This window comes from Mycteria americana, chromosome 2 (assembly GCF_035582795.1).
Source record: "Mycteria americana isolate JAX WOST 10 ecotype Jacksonville Zoo and Gardens chromosome 2, USCA_MyAme_1.0, whole genome shotgun sequence".
NCBI classification, from domain to species: Eukaryota; Metazoa; Chordata; class Aves; order Ciconiiformes; family Ciconiidae; genus Mycteria; species Mycteria americana.
The window spans coordinates 60,515,191-60,534,989 of record NC_134366.1 but is presented as its reverse complement, the minus strand read 5'-3'; the positions used below and the strand labels follow the sequence as shown (position 1 = coordinate 60,534,989).

Genomic DNA, 19,799 nt, shown 5'->3' with positions numbered 1-19,799 from the left:
CTAACTTAGGTTTGTGATGCCCTTGACATGTGCAGACTTCAGAGCAAAAAAACCCACATGGAAATCTTATTAAAAAAAAAAAAAAAATTAAATAGCATTTTCCGAAAATAAGCCTTTTAAGATGAACCACACCTGAATGCCTGGAACTACTGAGGGAAATCATATTTTCAACAACCCATCTCGGGAACACAAGCCTGAAAGAAACAATTTCAGACAGTCAGAATGCCATGTATTTCTGCCTATATTGAACATTATATGTAATGTTCAATATTAGACTATTGAGTCTGGCCTTGCTTGCGTTAGAAGAAATTTTTCCTGACCAGGATGGGCTCTGCCAGTTAACATCAAGCAGGATCCCTGCACATTTGCCTGTTGTTGCATTGCACATGCATTGTTGGGTTATCCCGAGAACAGCGATTATACAAAGGTGCCTCCATGCTTTGGTCCAGCTGTGCCCACTTGCATGTCAAGAGGCACAGGTGTGTAGTCCCCAGCCAGAGAAGTTCTCTAGTTGTTGAAGCAATCGGCTTCTGTGTAAACTGGTTTGTAGTGCTGGAAGGGAAGCAGGGCAGGGAAAAATAAGCTATCTCTGTATAACCTGAAGCAGATTTCTTTTGGGGGAGTGAGAAGAAAGCCAAGCTGCTAGTCACATAACCATGCTACAGCTTACCATCTGTCCAAAAGCAATTACTTGGAAATGGCAGGTGAGGTGGGAGAATGAGGTTATAGCTCAGCTGTAACGCAGAGTCAGCCCAAATCACTGATCTAGTACTCAGCAGCGTGAGAGTCTCTCTTCTTGACACGCAGGTAACTCACTCTGCCAGTTCAGATGGACCAGCATGGTAAGTGATGGAGTTCACTGCTGGAGAATCAGGGAAAGGCTGCTTAAAGCAAAGCCTGCCCTAGAGGCAGCTACCTTGGGGCACAGGAGCAGAGATGTCTGAAACTGCAGAACTTTGCATGTTCTGGTCAGCCCCAGGAAATGCTTTCAGTGGCAGAAGGCTGGGGGAGAAAATGAAAGCATGTGGGGAAACTTAATTTTGCCTGAGACCCAACAAAAGCATCCCCTCTACCCCTCACCTCGTCGTCCCACATTGCCCAGTGTGGTGGAAAATCCAGGCTGTGCCATGCTGCAGGGCCAGTGCAGCTCTCCACGGCTTCCACCTCTGGATCACCAGTGTGGCAGGAAAGGGTTTACTGTTTGAAGGTGGTGAATTCCTGCTCTTTTTGTTTTACCCTGTACCCAGTTCCTTTGCTGCCTGCCATGGTTAGCAGAGGGAGCTAGTGACTCCCAGTTCATCGGGGGAAAACTCAGAAGGCTGCTTGCAGTTATCTTGAAGGAGCCCTAAGCCAAGTCTGTGGGGCTTGTCTGTCTGGTCCTGTGCTACCCAATGCTTGGCATGGGGGTATATCCCCTAAGCACAATGTGCTCCATTGACACAGGTTGAAGCCAGACCCTGCACTCATAGCAAGCTACTTGGAGCCACCCTGGGGACATCAGGAGGTCCTCCCTCATGAGCTGGTCTTCCTGCAAGACATCTTGTAGATCATTTCATTTCCCTAGCCATTTCTCAGCACCTTCCTACCATTCCTGCTTGTGTTCTCCTCCTCTGAGTAACCTGGGTGTCTTGGGCCTCTTTGAAATTACAGCCTGCTGATCTTGTAGCTGTTGACTCAAGCATAGTCACATCTGCGTGTGTGTCAGGGTTGGTGACTGTAGTCAAGACTTCATTTATTTGTGTTGTATTTATTTTTAAAGATGGGACACAAATTCCGTGAGAGACAGACTCATCTGGTGATCATGTGAAGAGGGTGACTGAGCAGCTGCTCGTGGCTGAGCTTCTTTCGGGCAAGCTGAATTCAGCACATGCACTGCTAGTTCAGCTAAGGGAGAAATTTTGGAGGGAAGACATCAGATAGAGCCCTCCAGCAACTCAAGGAAAACATGAAAAACAAAGGCTTCTCTATAGTCTTTTGTGTTACCTGCCAGTCCTGTTTGAGTCCCAGACATCTCCCAGGTCTTCTGCTTTGCGTCCCTCCTTTTCTGGTTTGATACTTTTCCAAGGCATAAAAAATGTGGGAACTTTATATCTTCTTAAGAGAAAGAAAAAATGGGAGCTGCTTGCAAGTCTGGAATATAACAGAGTTAATACAGCTCCATATTATGCAAATTTTAAGGAGAATATCAAAAACTGAAGGCAGGAACTAAGAACTTAAGAGAGATGAAGGAGGAAGACTAATAATTTTCATGTTTTTGCCCATACAACAATTTCTGTTCCCGGTTGGAGGGGGTCTCCACCAGAAGTGACTGGTGATTTTTAAATTATACTATTTTTAAGGTGTTTGCTTTGTGAGTAGGAGCCTGGTTTCCAAGAAATGCTAAGTAGTCACTGTACAAGCCTTCAGTCTCTTGATAGATCTCAAGCTGGGCAACCAAAATGATCAGTCAGAAGGGAATAAAAATAAGAGTATAGGAGCAACAAATAGATAATTGTCATTGGTATCACATTATGGGCCCTGAGCAGGATGCTGGAGAAGATGATACAGGTTATTCAGAGAGAGGGAAAGAGCCCCTTTACCCATTAATTAAGATATTGACATTAATTAAGGGAGAAGGTTTTGCCATCACTGAGAATGGATGGAAGTGAGGAAAGTTGACAAGAATAATGAGATGGGGTTAGAGCCAATGGGTGAGGAGGAAGGTCCTGGGGCCTCCCCTAAGTGACTTGGGAGGAAAGAAATGGTACCTTTTTCTTACAAGGAGGCAGAACTTTCATCAAGGTTGTAAACCTGCTAACTTAAAATCTTGGGTATATGGGGGCTTGATGGTGTCATTTATGCAAAGCATGAAGGAAGGACTTCACTTTTAAACTGAGACTTGATCATCCCACTTCTGTTTGAGTGCCACTTCACCTTAGGGATTGCTTCACTTGTATTTTAATTTTTTTCATGAAAATACAGCATGATTTTTTGCTATATTCAAGAGTGGTCACTCTAGCAGTTAGTTGGTTAACTTCAGTGTAATTCCATACCCGTCACTCAATTTTCTTCTCATTCTCCTGATTACTGCAATCTTACGCAAATATGCGCGCTTCTGAGTATAGGAAATATATCTACAGGGGTTTCTGTCCTGCTCAAAGCTCTGACTTGGTACTCTGGCTTGATACTTGTTTGAACAGGTCCCACCTCCTGCTCTGCCCCCTTACATTGCCCCATGAGTTCCCTTGCCAGAGCCTGGCTCTCAGTTATTTGCTTTGTCTGTCTTCCAGCACATGAACTGCTTGAACACTTGTTAATCCTGTCAATTGAAAGTGTGGTCGGACTGTCAGAGGTGATTAGTGTGGAACTTAATCGATAGAACTAAAGTTTCTTAGCACAGCATTATGATTGAAATAGCTATAAACTAGTGCTAGGGAGTCAAAGGCAGAGAGAGAGAACGACTGTACCATTCTCCATGCCAGCTCGGTTTCACGCACCATCTGCCCTTTTAACCCAGCCGAAAGCAGCAAATGCATCCTTTTCCTTCTAATTCAGCATCCGCACTTTCCAAAATGGTCTCAGGTTCTGTTTGAAGGTCGGATGCGTTTAAGTAGGTCAGAGTCAACATCAATAAATATGGGGGGGTTGCCTTACTATTTTATTTCTAAGGGAATTGCAGGACGTTTCTTGTGAAAGCTGGTGTTTTTACACAAGCCAGAAGGGGGCGTTGGAAGCTAACAAATAAGTAAAATCCCGCATCCACTGTCACAATAACCAACCAAAAAATTCCCTCTCTCACACGGTGTGCAATGCCCGTTTTCTAAAATTGTGTTTCAGTAGTATGGGAAATAAAAGTTTCCTTAATAGCTTAGTCTTAAATCTTCCAGACGAAACAGAAATCACTGCCATGGAAAGGATTTCTTTCCAGTGCAGTCATTGTCAAACACCATCATCCCAACGTCTGCCGCTGAGGATGCAGCCTCCACCTGACAGGCTAATTTATCAGTGCAGGTGTTGAAAGGTGGAGGGGTTTCTGAGAGCAGTCCATCTAGGCTGGCTTCAAACGAAAGTCGTGGGTGTTCAGAGCCTTCACCCTCTGAAATGAGTTTTTGGTTTCTATTGAACTTTTAACTGGGTGAAGGGAGGAGAAAAAGCCCTTAAGAGAAAATTACCCCAGGTAGCATTTACTGTGATAACCTATGGATGGCGTTTCAGTAGCCGCGGAGACAGCTGGGTCAGGATAGACTTCATGTCAAGGCCCTCATTAACCACTTTTGCCAGATTTGCCGGCCAGTAGTGCTGACCATCAGAAGCAACAGGTTCCTGTGCTCCTAGCAGGGCAGGATGTTTCGTCTCAGCAAGACATTCCCCTCCTCGCCACTTCTGAATCATCGAAGTCCATGGGACTGCTGTGCTAGACCCAGCATTGTGGTTGGGTCCATGAACCAACATCCTGGCAGCCCTTCCCCTGCCTACTCCTGCCCACACTCCAGAGCTTCACACCAATGTTCCTGAAAGACCCTCATCACTGAACTGGGAGCTCATGCTTTGGCTCCTCCATACTTATCACAAGCTGATCTCTTACTACCCTGCCTTTACCCTCCTCTGATCTACCGCTGATACCAACCTCAAACCCTAACTTGGCTGTTCATCCAAGCCAATTCCAGGATATAAGAGGTGTCCTTTACTGGGCTTTGAACCCAGGTAGCAGTGACCGTGAACCACCTTCAGATCCCTCCTCAAGACAAATTTTTACCCTGAGGTCACCAAGTCTAGCCAGATAGTTGTGTGTTTGTGTGTGTATGTGCCTGTGCGTGCACAGTTTCTGTGGCCTCTTTCTGTCTAATCCCTTGGGTCACTCTATACCTGTTGCCATTCAGAGAGCAGTGACCCAAGACAGGAGCCTCCAGACGAGGTGCTCCAGAGCTTCATGCAGCACTGACCTCTGCAGCCCAGCAACAAGTGGAGGAGCTTTCGAGGGGTGGGAGCAGAGGCTATGTGTGGGTGGGAATGGCCTTTCTTTGCCCTGCTAGGGGTTGCTGGCCACTTCTGTAAAATCCGTCTGTATCCACTTATTGGAGTGCAGCCAGCAAAACTTGGAGCCAAATCCCAGACTTCCAGGCTTGACAGCTTTGACTCATGTAACTTGAGAAACACTAAGAAAAGTATTTCATTGTGGCACAGCTCTTATGGACTGCTCAATGCATCAGTGCTGGGCAGCAAGCAGGCAGCAGCCCTTCAACAGTAAATGCAAGTGACTTTAATCTCAAAGACTCACCTCTAGCGATGGATTCTTCAGCAGAAGTCCCAAAGTGTCCCATGAACCAATTGTCAGCCCTAGCCTTTGGTCTGTCTTTTTACATCTTCCCCAGAATAAGCTTGGTGGATAGATCCAGCCTGCATCAGTATGTCAGGGAGGTTGTTCTGCAATTGCTCTACCTCTTAGCTTAACAAAGGCATTACTGTCTGCATGCAGTTTGTTTTCCCTTGCACCACACACATGTCTGTGGGGAGCCTCCTTCTCACACACCACAGTTGAGAGGCTGCTTTAATTTCATAATTTACTTAAAAAGAAACCTGAAAATAAATTTAATTGGACTCTTGGGAGGAAGGGAGTAGGGAGAGGAAAGTCCTGGAAGCAAAGAAGAGGAAGAGATTAATTTGTATCATCTTAATGGTTTTCTTTAACTGTTCCAGGCTTGCATTTGATATATCTGCATTAACTTGAGGTGGAACAGTCTGTTGATGAGACCTGAGCCACAGAGTACACCCAGTGCCTGGTGTTGGGAGGTTGTATGGTTTCGTAATGCTTGTAGTTTCACTGTTGCACTGGAACATGGTTTAGAGCAGAGGAATCATGAGGTGCTTTCTGGCATTCTTCTTAATGATGAGGAAAATGATTCTCTGGCTTTGCAGAGCTGAGCGCCTCATGTTTGAACTGCTGGGGCTGAGGAGTTCATCCTGAAAAACTGATGCATGGCCTTTGAAAAGTCCTGCTCTGCAATGTGTGCCAAGCAACTGCAATGACTTAACACATTTGGTTTTCAGAAACTTGACTCAGGGATCCTAGACAGAAGTTTGACCCTACTAATGTTTGCAAATGTGTCTTGTTCTAGTTGCTAGTGAATTTGCAGTCTCACATACAGCAACAGATGCAAGAGAAGAAATGGGGTTCTTCCCCAGACTTTCTGGTTCTGCGTACTCATTTGGAAATCAATTTAATGCATTTTAATTGCCTATTTTTCTCCTTGGCTTTCTCTTTACAGCTACACACCAGCAAAAAATAATAAGGTAGAGTCTAGCCAGGCAGGCTGCTAATGAGGAAGCTTGACTCAAGAAGATTTTAATTTTCAGCATTTGTTCTTCAAGATAGCTATTTCAGCATGCAAGGATGTCACAAAACAGGAATGTTGCCATTAGCTAATGGAACAAAGGCATTTGGCTCGTACGTCATTTTGTTACATGAAGAACCAAACACATCCTTGACCAAACTGTAGGAGTCCAGCAATCCGTTTCAGGATGCTGGTCCCCTCAGCCAAATCATCCCTATAAAGAAAACACCCATTGTGCATGAAATCTGATGTGCATGAAAACAACGAGGGAGATACAATTCAAGCTGTGAAGAAGGAAAGGTATATGTTAAAAGCCCAATATCTTGCCAGCCTTTCATGATCCCCCTGGTAAAGAGGAGCTTCTGGCTCTGCCAAGCTGATCAAAGGGCTTCTCAGAAACCTCTCATCCATGGGGCATTTCTGTGAGAAGCAGGATTTAGCCGACGTCCGTGGCATCCCTGGACAGCCGGAGCAGGCAGGGTTGCACAAAGTTGGACTGGGAGTTAGGATCAAAGCCACTGAGGTGCCCCCTCTGGTGACTCTGCAGCTGGTGCAGTTCAGCCATGACCTGGCTACCGCCGAATACTGTATCTGAAACTTGCCATTGCTGTTGAAGTAGGCAGCTGGAGACATCTGCATTCAGCATCTCCATCATAACCCTTCATTTCCAATAGTACACAGTTTCCTATCATTTCATCTTTTAGGCTGAAAAGCTCCAAGTTTCATCCCTGTCCAAGGCCACTGTCTTTGGAAAGACCGAGCAGCTCAATCTTTGGTGAAAATAAGAGGGGAGGAGAATATATTGCTTTATACCATTGGGCTGCAGTTTGTCATTACCTACTTTACATGAAATGTAAAGGATGGTCCTCAATAGTGCATAGCCACAAGAGAGTAAATAAAACCTTGGCACCTCATTTAATCACCTGGAAAATATTTCCTTTCTCCCTCAATACCTCCCATCCCCTGAAAGTACTGGGGAAAGGGGGAGCAGGGACTGGTGTGTGCAAGCATCTGGCACAAGGGGCCATAGTCAAAATTGCTGCTAGAGTAGTCCAAATCCTATTCATAACGTTTGTGAAGGTGAGCCCAGAAAAGTTTAAAGCAATGATTTTGTGTTTGCTGGAGTTTAACAAGGTTACTGACTGCATCAGAAAATGAGGTCAGTAAAAAGTATACAAGTATTGGAGTATCGATATTAGAAGGATAAACTTGGGTTAGAGAAAAGTGCAATAAATAGGACCATGCACAAGGAGAGAGCTAACAAGCCAGATGTCCCAGGGCTCAGTGCCGGGACTTGTTCTGTTTAAGAGTTTTGTACGAACAAGCCTGAGGTTGGCGCAATATGCTGGGTGTCCAGATGCGGATGACATCATGATAGGAGGGGAGGCTGCTGATAAATTTCAGGAATGCACCAGATTACAGGAGGATTTGGAGACGCTGGGGGAACAGGCTAATACAAAGGAATTCAATATTACACAATGGAAGGTTATTTGTTTAGGGAGAACCAATAGCACATTTAAATGCAAGCTTAATGAACTAGAGCAGGAGGAAACTAATGAAGGAAAAGACTCAGTGCTGAGGAGCTGTACAGATAGCAGCAGCCTGACAAGTAAATAATCGCGCAGCTGAGATTTTGGAAAAGAGGGCTCATGCTGCATCTTGGGAGCCCAGGACTTCACATCGGGCCACTTGTTTCATGTGGCAACCAGGGTGTTCTCGGCATTGAACTCGGCATCCAAAACAGGCTGGTCCCCCCGATTACAGAGAGAGAGGCAACAAAGGGTACTTCACCACTGCCAGACCTGTTCTGTGTGTCGGGACATGGAGCCTTGGATCCAAGAGGAGATGCTACCATAGCATGCATCTTGGCAGAGACAGCTAAGGACATGTTTGGGCCCCCAGGGCACTTGGTTGTGACCACAACTCAACAACACATGTCGCCTTTGGTGTAAATCAGATTAGTCTAGGTCTCCTCTGGCTGCGGGGGGAGATGCACTCAGGGACCAGCTACTGGCAGAGAGGAGGGGACGAGAAGGAGCTACAGGAGCCCATTGCTAAAAGCAGACTTTCCAGGGGATGTAGAGCTTACAGGCTTGTCAAGAGGGAAAGAAGCCCCTTTTGCAGTGGAAGAGCCATGAGCAGCCTTTCCTAACTCCTGACCATCACAGGCTCAGCCGCTGGCCCCTGGGCTGCCGGGTGAAGCAGCACTGCTGCACATGGAGCCAGCCTGGGCCTCATGTCCATCCTCCTGGGTAACCACTTCCACAAAGCCTCCTGCAGCAACCTCGCTCCTACAGATGAAACATAGACATCTGGAAAAAACTGCTTTGCACTGCCTGAAAATGAAGGTCCAATCCTGAGCCTTGGAGGATGGATGAGGTGAAAGCCACCATCCCTTCAGTGTGTAGGAACCGATACCTACCACGCGTCCCAGTCTCCCGCAGACATCGTAAATCTGACGTTTCCCTTCCCCTTCCCCTGGAGAAGGGTCTGCTCCGCTGCCAGCTTGAGTCCCTGTGTACCCAACCAGCCTTTCCTTCATTAAGTACTTTTGAGTGAGGCAAAAACCTTGTTACCCCCTTCTGTACCAGCAACTGGGGAAGTCTGAAACATGTGAAATATTTCCAGAGCTAAAATACATTGTCTGGTAGAAAACGTTGTTCACTGCTCCTTTGCAAGTCTGTGTATACTGCACAAGTATAAAAATTTGCCAATTTTTTAATACTATTTTACAAACAGACTGTTATACATGCTCTTACTTTTTAATGACCCACTGTATTGCACATTTCTTTGGTAGTGTCCAGGAACAAATGCAGAATATCAGTATTTTCACTTTTGATGGTCGTTTTGTCATGGGAAGAGAGTACCTGAATCGCCATAGTGGGACCCCAGGGTCACACAACAGAGCTGGGATTCAGCCCACTGCTGGCACCCACCTCAGTCCGGACCAGCTGCAGAGAAGAGACACTGCACATTGACCCCAGCCAGCAGCGAGGGGTCTGCCCAGAGCACAAGGCATGTACTTGCCCACTATTCGGGTTTGTGGAAGGAGCAAACCCAAAAGGAAACAAAGCAGCACTGACACAGAGTGTATCATTATGAAATCACTTCTCTGAATTAACGTCTCGGTTTAATTCAGTCGCAGTTTTCTGTATATGGGTCTGGTGTGGCTGTCTGATGTCTGTCTTGATTTTAAAAAGTCGGTGTCTGAATGGGTGACTGTAGCTCCAAAAAGGTTTAAGGTCCTTTGCCTGCAGTCCCTGGCTGCATTCCTAAATAGTCGTTTAAAAAGAGTCCACTAAATCAAAAGCCAGGTAAATCAACAGAGCACTCAACGTCGTAATGAGACTGGTTATAAGGTAAATTACAACATCATTCAAGCACACAAAATTCCTCCTCTGGCATTTGTCCTGCTAAGTGCAATGCACCTTAAAAGTGCTGAAATTATTTCTGGCAGCCTGTGAAAGAGGCTGTGTCTGGGGGATGGGAGGCTGAGCCCAGCCCCTGCCTTTGCATCAACTTCTAACTCTGGGGGGCTTCGGGCAGTAGCTGGCCACTGCTCAGGTGTGCTCTGTGCCTTGTTTGAAAGGTTCACGGATATGTTTTCAAAATGGTGCAGTGCCGGCCACAACACTGGCCATGTGCTCTCTCACTTTCCAGCAAATCTTGTTACAATTTTCAAAGCAGTGGATTAGAAAGACTTTAATTAGGGACTTGGTTAGGGAGGCTTGAGACTTATAAATCTTTTGTTACAATGAATGAAATACTGAACAGATGCTGTTGCTTTTGAAGTTGCCAAGACCCAAAAGATGGGCACACAGTCCCTAAGGAGATGTCCATTATTATATATGTTAGATATAAAAGGCTATAAGGATATAAGGGCAAGAAGCACAAAACAGAACAAAATTTCTGTGCAGAGCATGGGTGGCTTTTTCTGATCTGTATCTTGGATCTGTGCATTTATTGTAAGAAAGTATTTGATATTGGTAAACATTGGAGAGAGAGGTCTCCCCCACCCTGCTTTCAAAACAATTCTATGCAGACGAAGGTGAAAGATTCTCATTTTACCGGACACCGCGTAGAGAAACAATTTGTCCCAAGTCTTGCAAGCGGGTCAGGGTGCAAGTCAGGAACAGCAGCCCTGCCTGTCTGTTGTGCCATGCTACTAACCTATATCGTCTGGTGAGGCGGTTAACTAAGGCATTTTGGTTGAATTAGGGGTTCCCTGAGAAATACTGTAGCTGCTGTGTACAAAGCTCCATGCAAACCATCTCTCCCAGTCAGTGCAGGAGGGAATACACACACTCACATGACTTAATATAATGTGAAACTATAGTTTATAGTTTATTAGTTATATTATAGTTTCATGCTCACATCTAGTGAGCATGAATCGGACTCTTAGGTGATTAAAACATCCTGTATAAATACTCCGCAGGTTTTGGGGTGTTTTTTTAAAGGATAGCACTACATTTACATGCAAGAGCTGAGGACAGAGGGCAAATTTATAGCTTTGCTTGCAAAGATGAACAGAAGGGGTAAAAAGTGATCAAAAAGTGCCCATTCAAGCCTGTGGCAGTTGGCTCCTTCCCGCAGCAAAGGAGAGGCATGCGTGGTTCAGAGGGAGCACGTGTCGGATGGCCAAGCTGTGCAGGGAAAGCCCCATGGGCTCCAGGGGCTGCAGGCGGCTCCAGCATTGGAGGGGAGCAGCCCAGCAATTGCTGGTGATGCTGGGCAGTGGGAAGTAACGCGATGCTGTGGCAGTGCTCCTCATCCACCCCGCGGCTGGGTGGGAAGAGGGAGGGAAGGCTCCTTTCTTACTCCTGCCCTCCTTCCTTCTACGATACACAGATTTTTTCTTCTTGTGATTTTTCCAGTACAAACTGATTGCCATCAAGGCAGTGGAAAATCGGTGGGAACTCAAAAAGACAGAGGCTCTGTGGCCTGCTCTGTTCCCCTCTGCGCTACGTACCCTTCTTCCCAAACTCTCGCCCCAGTCCAGCCGCTTCCCACAAGAGAGAGCCATTCTGCACTGCCTCCCACAAGCATCGTCTCGGTGCACAACCACATGGACAAGTTTCTCAGCCTGCCCCGGACCACGCAGGCTGCCACGCACTCAGTGTCAGCCAAGGTGGAAAGTTAGAGCAGGGCAGCCGAACTCTCCCTGGCAATTAACCTAATTACTGGCTAATAGCAGCAAGCACTTTGTTTTCAAGCACAGCTGCCTCTGCTGCAGCACGAGGAAAGGGGAGCCCCCTTCTCCTTGCTGTGGGATGCATGGATGGAGAGGGACTGCCTGGGGAGCCCCTACAACTCTCTGCGGCGGAGATGGACTGTGATAAAAGAGGGGCCAGCGGAAGCACTCACACGAAAGCTGGAGAAGGCTGCCTGCATGGTGGTGAAGGGGGGTGAGACACGGCCTGGCACAGCACCAGTGACAAGGCAGGGTTTCTAGCTGGGGTACACATCTGCTCAGCCCTGTGTATCCAGCAGAGCAGAGCCTGCTGAGGTCCCACCAGCTCTTCTGTGATTTACCCACAAGGGATTAGGGCTGGTCGGCAAGGGACCAGCCTTGGACATGGGAAGCCTGGGCTTAGCGCCCAAGCTGCCATGCAGCAATTGCCACATGGAGAGAAGAGGGGTGATGGGGAGCGAGACAGTGGGAGCAGCTGCATCTCCCCGCTGCGCACTGCCAACCTCTCCCTGCACATCGGCTGTAGCGGGCAGCGCCATCGCCCTGCGGCCCAGGAGACTGCTTGAGATGAAGCTAAACGCAGAGACCTCTTTTATCTTGCACCTGGGAGGTGAAGAAGTCCTACAGAAGAGCTAACCCTGCCTCAAAAGGCAAGGGGGATCCCGTTTCAGGTCCCTGCTGATCCAGCGCTGAAGGTCACTGTAAATTGCTCCAAATACTCTGAGACTTTTTTTTTCTTTTTTTTTTTCCTCCTTTTTTCTTCTGTGGAAAGAGTTGTAGGTTTGTGTAGGAAAGTCCAAATTAATTAAGACCAACTGTAGCCATAGCAATTGCGGATAGGGTTTAGCCAGTAGATGTAGGAAAGCGAAGCAAACAATGGAGGGGCCGGCCAGGCGTGTGTGCCTCGGTGGCAGCACAGAAGAAAGGACTTGGCATCTGGGAAGCGGCTTTTAAAAATGGCCAGGGTGCATTTGCTACAATAATCCACTGAAACAACAGCCGTCTAAAAATAAGGTTGTTTTCTGTACTAAGCTCCTTTTAACTTCGTTAGTCATCACCAGCTCCCAAAATAAGCTCCATGTAACAGTCTCTCCTAGTAGCGGCTGTAAACAAACTTGGGGAGGCGGGAGGGAAGCGCAGGGGAAAGGGAAGAGGAGCAGCGGGTGGAGGCGGGGCGGCGGCGGGCGGCCCCGGGGCGGCAGCGCGGGGCGGCGGGGGTGGCGGGGCCGGGACCGGGACCGGAGCGGCGGGGCCGGGGCAGGGGGCGGCCGCGGGCCCAATGCTGCGCCGCCGCCGCCGGCTGCCTGCGCCGGCTGTCGGGGCCTTGGAGCGGAGCCACGGTGGTCCGGGCAACGGCATTAAACAGGAGGAAACAGACGGGGGATTCCGTCATTTCGGCGGGGAGCGGGGGGGGCGGGCAGGAAAGGAGAGTCCCGCCGAGGGGAGCGCGGCTCCTTCCCGCCCGCCCCGCGCCTCGCCCCCGCTCCGGCCTCCCAGGAAGGCGCCGGGATCTCCCCGCCGCCCCCCGCCCCCGTCGGGCAGCCGCCCAGGCGCACGCGGGACCCGGCGGAAAGGGTCCCGCGCCGCCCCCGCCCGCCGGTAGCGCCGAGCGCCGCCGCACCGGAGACGCGCCGTCGGGCGGGGGCTGCCGAGCCGTCCCGCACGCGCCCGGCTCCGCAGCGCCCCCTGGCGGCGCCCCGGCGCGGGGGGGGCCCGGCCCGGCCCGGCCCGCTCTGCTCTGCGCGGGCGGCGGGCGCCGAGGTCCGCGTTCGCCGCGTCCAGGCGACCCGCCCCTGGCGCCTGAGGGGAGGCCTCAAGGCTGGGGACGATGCCGCCGGGGGGTTGCGGGTCTTTCCCTCTTTTTTCCCGTTCAGTTTTCCTGGAAAGAAAAGCGTCGCCCTTTTTGTTTTGGTTCTGGTTTTTCCCCACCCGAGGGGACGGCTGGGTCCGGGGGCTGGGGGGCGACTGTGCCCCTCGCCGGGCGCGCTCTTTGGTGGGGACCATCTTCCACCATGATTTAGTGGAGGAGCTCGCCCCGGAGAATCAACCGCGGCCTCCTGTTCCCCAGGAGCAGACAGGATTTCGTTTATATTGGGTTTATTTTGAACCACATATGGGTGTCATGCACTAGATTTATGATTTTTTTTTCTTCATACACCAGATATGCTCAAAACCACCCCAACTCTCCACACGCCGCCGTCTAATTCCAACAGCAAAGTATGGTCGCCTCCTGCCAGCTGTGGGGGCAGAGGGAGGGCGAAGGGGGAGCGCGGGGCGAGGGGAACGGGGCTCGAAGCGGGGGGGGGGCGGCTTCTCCCGGCAGCCCCCGCCCGGGCGGCTGCTGCTTGTGCCGGGGTGTCACGGCCGCGTTGGGGACCGGGACGGGGCATCCCAGAGGTGGGAGGTGGGAGGAGCAGTGGCTGTGCGTTGGAAGCCTCTCCTTCCCCCCGCTACGAAGTGATGAGATACAACTGTGTTGCCGAGATATTTACAGAATAATAATAAATTAAATAATAATAATAAATAAAATAATAATAAATCTGGAGTGACTGAAGCCGAGTCCACCGGGTCTGTTAGTAATTTAGCAGAATGGGATTTTCCTTTCTCTCGCCTGCCAGTTGATGCTCTTTTCCAAATTTCCACAGCGGGGGAAGCCTGCGACTTTTTACATAATGATTTCAGCATGCGAAATCATTCAGCCTCGCTTTTTTTTTCCCCTGCTTGCCCGCCTCCCTCTTACCCCCGTCTCCCCTCCCTCCCCTCCTTCACTTCGCGACCCCGGCGCGCCGCCCGCTCCCCCGAGGAGGGCACTCGGCTCCCGCAGGCTGCGGGGACCCCGCAGGCGGCGGTGGCGGTGGCGGGGTCGGGGCTGGGCGGGCCTGGGGCCGCGCGGCCTCCGTGCCCTGCGCAGGGGCGGGCGGGCGGCACGGCGGCTGGGGCCCGTCGGTGCTCGCCGGTGTCCGCCTCCCGCTGGCCGCCCGCCGGCGGCGGGGCCGGGGCCCAGCTGACATCACGGGGCCGGGGCGGGGAGAGGGGCCGGGAGGGGAAGGGAGGTGGGGGGGGGTGGGGGGGTGTTTTCCAGCTTTAAAAAGGCGGCGCCGGGCGCGCAGCCCTGCGTCAGAGTGAGACTTCCCTGCTCCGCACACTCACTCGCCCCCGTACCCCGCCTGCGGCACCCGGCGGGTGGGCAGCGCCCGCCGCCCCGTCCCGCCGCCGCGGCGCGGGCAGTGCCTCCGAAGTCCCCACGCACACCCGCCCTCCTCTCCATGCCCCGGCCCCGGGGGGGCGGTGGCGGCGAGCTCCTGTGCCTCCGCGGGCGCGGCTACCACGCCGGGGGCGGCGCGGCCCCAGCCCCCGGGGCGTGAAGGCGGGCGGGGGGCGCGGGCGCGGGGCAGGCGGCGAGGGGCCGGCAGCGGCCCGGGGCGCGGCGCCGAGGCTCCGCCGCCCCGCCGCGTGGATGCCAAGCGCTGCCCCGCCGGCCGCCGCCGCGCCGCCGTCGCGGGACCCAGCCAGCGAGAGAGAGAGGCCGGCGGCGGCCCCGCAGCGCGGCGCCCGCCCGCTCGGCAGCACCATGAAGGCGGCGGAGGAAGGTAACGGGCGGCGCTGCGGGCGGGCGGGCGGGCGGGCGGCGGTGTCCCCCGGTGTTTCCCCGCGGCGGCCCGGAGATTTGCCGGCGGCCGCTTGCCAATAGGTGTCTCCTTCGCCTCTCGCAGGGCGCCGCCTCGGCCGCGCCGCCGCTCCCGGCCGTCTCCCGCCGGGCCCGGGCCCGCTGCCGGTGCCGCTGCCGGTGCCGCTGCTGGTGCCGGCCCGGCCCGGCGGGGCAGCGCGGCGGCGGCGCTGTATCGCTCCTCGCCGCCAGCGCGGGGCTGCGGGGGCGCCCGGGTCCGGTCAGGGGGAAGCGCTGCGAAGCGGCTCAGGGATTCCCTCCCCAGACACGGGTTTGATTTTGGGGGAGGTCAGAATACACGCTGTAATTGCAGCCAGCCCTTCTTTTCGGGAAGGTGAGGGAGCCTCTTAAAAAAGCGGGTCCCGGGCGGTGCCAGGCGCCGTACCAGCGGCCAGCCCTCCCCGGCGCACCGAAACAGGCGGGCACGCCACGGCCGGTTGCGGGGCCCCGCCGCCCCGGCTCCCCCGCGCCCCCGGCTCCGGAGGAGCGCTTCCCCGCGACCCCGACTCTCTGTCGCGACTTCTTTCGGTGCCCCGTAACGCTGCTGTGAAAAGCGCGCTGAAAGCACAGCGGCAAAGTTTCTAGAGAGAAAGATCGTGGGCGCGGGGCTTGGGAAGCGCTTTCCGGGTAGCTGCTCGTCCGGACTGAACTTGGTCCTGCCCAGGGGCAGCATTTGGTTGGAGCCGCGACCGGCTTCAGCCTCTTCTCTGCCAGCCGGGACCTTTTTCTCCCCCCGGAGCATCGTTACCCAGCACCGCTCTGCCACTGGCGAGACTTTCGCACCTCGCTTTTCCCTGCCAGCGCCTTTCCGCGCCGCTTCGCCCCGGCCGCGGGACCCCCCAGACGGCAGCCGGGCATCACCTCCGCGCCGCAGCAGGTGTGGGGCAGCTCCCGGCTCCGCGCTGCGGGCCCGGGGGCAGCCCTCGGCCGTGACCCCCCCGCCCCCCGGCTGCTCCCGGGCTCTCAAGTTTCCTTCCGATCTGGTGGTGCTGCCGCTTTGCTGCTGCTTCTGGGGCTAAAATGGCCTGCCGGGCTCGGGCAGGGCATAGCGAGCCCGCGCATCGTGGAAAGAGAAAGTTGCGAAGATGTGTCGCGTCCACGGGTGTGTGACGCGAAGGGTGTCGCGTCCACGTCCACGGTGCTTATTCCGCAGCGTGGGACAACAGGGCTCCCTTCCCCGGGTTTGTCCCCGGAGAGCTGGACGGGCGCTCAGGACCCATCTTTTTTTTTAACACAGATGTTTTCACTCCAAGGATTCATTTCAGTTGACAGGATCCTGTCAATGCGAAAGCTACACACACAGCTGTGACTGCGGCTCCGCTTTTGAAGCATGCGAGCGCCTTTTTGGATGAAAGTTAGTGAACGTTTTATTTAATAGCATTGGCTTGCGTGCCTTTCGCACGCTCGGACCTCCGAGGGCTGCACGCACGGCGTTTCCAGGGCTCTGGGCTTCAAGGGCTCTGAATGCACTAACTTGTAAAAATTACACCCAGAGGCAGCTGACACAAAAAGCGTACTGGAGCCTCTTGTCAAAAAAAAAAAAAAAAAAAATCATCCCCCCTCTTGATTTCTGTGGCATTTCTGATGCCTATGTTAAAATGTCGCCAGCCCTCGTCAATAGTTCTCTTCCCTGTTGATGTATTTTGTAAGGGACTAAGAAAATGAGGCCAGCCAGAAAGTGTGACCCAATCCAGGAAACACGCAGGGGAGCCCTGCAAGTCAGGATTGCTGCCTGCACATTAAGGTGCCCCTTGATTGCCAAACTACGGCAATCAAAGAAAATATTTCTTGCTTAGCCTGGGAAGAAACTCTTGCAAAGTGCCCCAGTGGGAGAACCCCACTTTTTTCTTTGGGTCGTAGCAAGGTACGGAGTTCTTTGCCTCAGAGCATAGCGGTGGTTAATGCCATGTACAAGTCAAATTTTCCTTCAGGCTGCAGGGCTGCAGCTAGAGCAGCCCGTCTGCTGGGTCCCTTGTCGGACCTGCGTTGCGACCAGGGGAGTTGGGACAACTCAGGCTAACTGCAGGGAGAGGCTGGGTCGGCAGCGGTTCGGCTGGAGGGTGGGTCGGTGGGTAGCGCAAAGGCGCCTGGCGGCACGGGGATGGCCTCACCGGGCACATCACCACCCCTGCCCCGCTCATTTCGCTCTCCCCAGTTCAGTGGCACTGTTTTAAACTGGATTATTAACTGGTGCGACGCTGTTATTCCATCCCCACATGTGGCATCGCGTCGGTTTTACCTCTCCATAGTACATCTTTCCTCCTTCTCCAAGGGAAGGATGCCAATCGAAGCATTTCACTGACAGCAGCATTGACAGCATATTTCTGGCACTGGCCGTCCGTAAACAGTCTGGGACAATTCACTCACCTCGCAGGTACCAGATGCGGGAGAGACAAAGGAGCGAGAGCAGGGGGTACTTGGGATCTCCTCCTTGCCTCCCCCCCGGGGCGCCCCGGCAGGAGATGGGGAGCAGACAACAGCCCGGCACGGAGGGGTGATTGATGGGGGGTGAGCCCGGTGAAACCGGGGGACTGTGCCGTAGGGGCTGGCGGCCGGGGCGAAGCGGCTGTCCCGCCTGTAGGCCCTGGGCAGGGGACAAGAGGCGCGGCAGTCCTCGCCGTGGGGGCAGAGGCTGCGGGACGTGCGTGGGTAAGGCGGGACAGGCGGGACGCTCGTCCCTGCGGCGCGGCCCCTCTCCCAGGCTGGGTCGGGCCGCCCCTGGCCCGCTCCGGAATCCCGAGGCGAGCGCGGCCCCGGCAAGCCGGCAGCCGCACACGGAGGGATTCCGCTGCTGCCAAGGCCTTTTGCACACTCGGCTGACTCGGCCCCGGCGCTTCGGAAAGTGGCTGCGAGCCGGGGACCGAGGGCGGCCCCGCGGCGGCCGCCCGGCGGCTGCCTCACCTCCGCCCCAAGGCAGACCCCGTCCCCTCCGGGGCAAAGCCCAGCACCCCGGCGCCGAGGGGCCCGCCGGCTCCTGCGAGAGATGAGACTGCATCGCGGCTCGTCCTGGCGAGGAGGGGAAAAAGCATAACGGGCTCTGATGGAAAAAAATTGTGTTTTCCTGGCACTTTGTAACGGAGATTTCAGCCATAAGCCTGGAAAATGGTATTCCCTGAGTTTATAAGGGAATACCATTTCCATAACCGCTTTAAAAAACTATTCTTTTTGAAATCCGGCCTGACGCTCAGGGAGCTCAAGAGTTGGGGCGAGCCGAGCTGTTGGGGTGGGGAGCTCCTTTGCCTGGCGGAGACTTTCAAACGGGCCGGTATAGTCTGACAGAAGTGCATTTCTAAACAGAAAAAGAGTCCAATTTATTTTCCTAATTGATTTTTAACCCGTACAAGCGGGAAAGGTGGCAGGCCGGGGAGCGCCGTGCCCGCCCTGCCGCCTCGCACCGTCACCAGGGCCCTTTGCCAGCGCCCCCCGGTGCGCGGCCTCGGCCCGGGGACCTTTCCCTCCCCGGCGCACGGAGGCAGCCGGTAACGTTACGAGTCCCGCTTTAATGCGCTTTTTATAGCAGTTGGCACTAGTGGGTGCTGCAACTAAGTAAAATAAATAATAAGTAAATGAAAGCGAAGCCTCCTGGCTCGCAGACGCGGCGCGATGGGGACCCTCGGAGGAAGCCTTAGAACCCTCAGCGAAGAGGGGGACACATCGGTGTCCCGGCCGGGCGGGCAGAGTCGCCCCCCCGAAGCCCCCCGGCCGAGGGCGCAAAGCGCCGCTGCTGCCCCGCGCTGTCCCGCTCCCTTCGGCGGGAGCCCGGGACCTGCGTCGGTGGTTACCGCCGGGCGGGAGCAGGTGAAGTCGCGCTGCCAGGCTACCCCCGACCTCCCCATCCCGCCCCGCGGGGACCGGGGGTCTGGGGTCCCCGCCGGTGCCGGCCTCCCCGCGCGGTGGGCGCAGCTGCGGCCTCGGAGGGGCTCCCCGCGGCGCACGCTGCGCCGCAGGGGCAGAGCGCCGGCGGAGGGGTGCGGGGGGGGCCGGGCACCGCGGTTGTTTGCATCGACCCGGAAACATCAACGGCGGGAGAGGCGGATCAGAGGCGGTGGCGGCAGCGAGATAGGCCGCCCGTCGGGGCCGGGGTCACGTTACGGCCCGCAGCGGCCGCCGTCCTGCGCCTTGCCGGGGCTTGCGCGCAGCCGCCCCCCGCCGACGGGGAGCTCGGCCCAGCCCGCCGGCAGCAGGTGTCCGGGCGCGACGGGGCGGGCCCGACGGGGCGGGCCGGGGGCTGCGCCGCCGCCGCCTGGGTGCTGGAGCGTGGCGGGGGTCGTGGCGGGCGGCGAGAGCCATGACGGGCGTGGAGGCCGAGCAGGAGTTTGACTTCGATTTCCTCTTCGAGTTCAAGCACAGCGATGAGGGAGGCGGCGGAGGTGGGTCGCGGTGGGGCGTCCGCCGCACCTCCGGGGGTGCTGGCGGAGGGATGCTGCGGGAGCCCTCCCCTGCACAGCCTGGTTCCAGAGGGGGGAAGGTTATGCCCCCCCGGGGGAGCGCGGCCGGGGGCGGCGGGGCGAGGGAGCCGGCAGTCCCGCCCGGCGGGGTCGGCCCGGCCCCAGGCGGCGCTTGTCGTCCGCCGCGCCGGGAAGCGGCGAGCGGGGCTGCGGCGGCCGGGAGTGGAATCCCGCCCCAGCGC

The 19,799-nt window shown here is 54.5% G+C and overlaps 1 protein-coding gene across 8 annotated transcripts in view; it reads left to right on the top strand.

The window, feature by feature from the left end:
- Positions 1-14,630: 14,630 nt before the first annotated feature.
- Positions 14,631-19,799, top strand: part of NFATC1 (nuclear factor of activated T cells 1) — a 117,863-nt gene continuing 112,694 nt past the window's right edge. For 7 of the 8 annotated variants that reach the window (XR_012774294.1, XR_012774295.1, XM_075493650.1 and 4 more), the window contains exon 1: positions 14,631-15,092. Coding sequence is in view for 6 of the 8 variants with exons in the window: in XM_075493650.1 (XP_075349765.1) it covers positions 14,960-15,092 (133 nt within the window). In the remaining 2 variants the exon portion in view is untranslated. Of the gene's footprint in view, positions 15,093-19,436; positions 19,540-19,799 lie in introns of those variants that run through there. The other variant, XM_075493646.1, reaches the window with a different exon arrangement.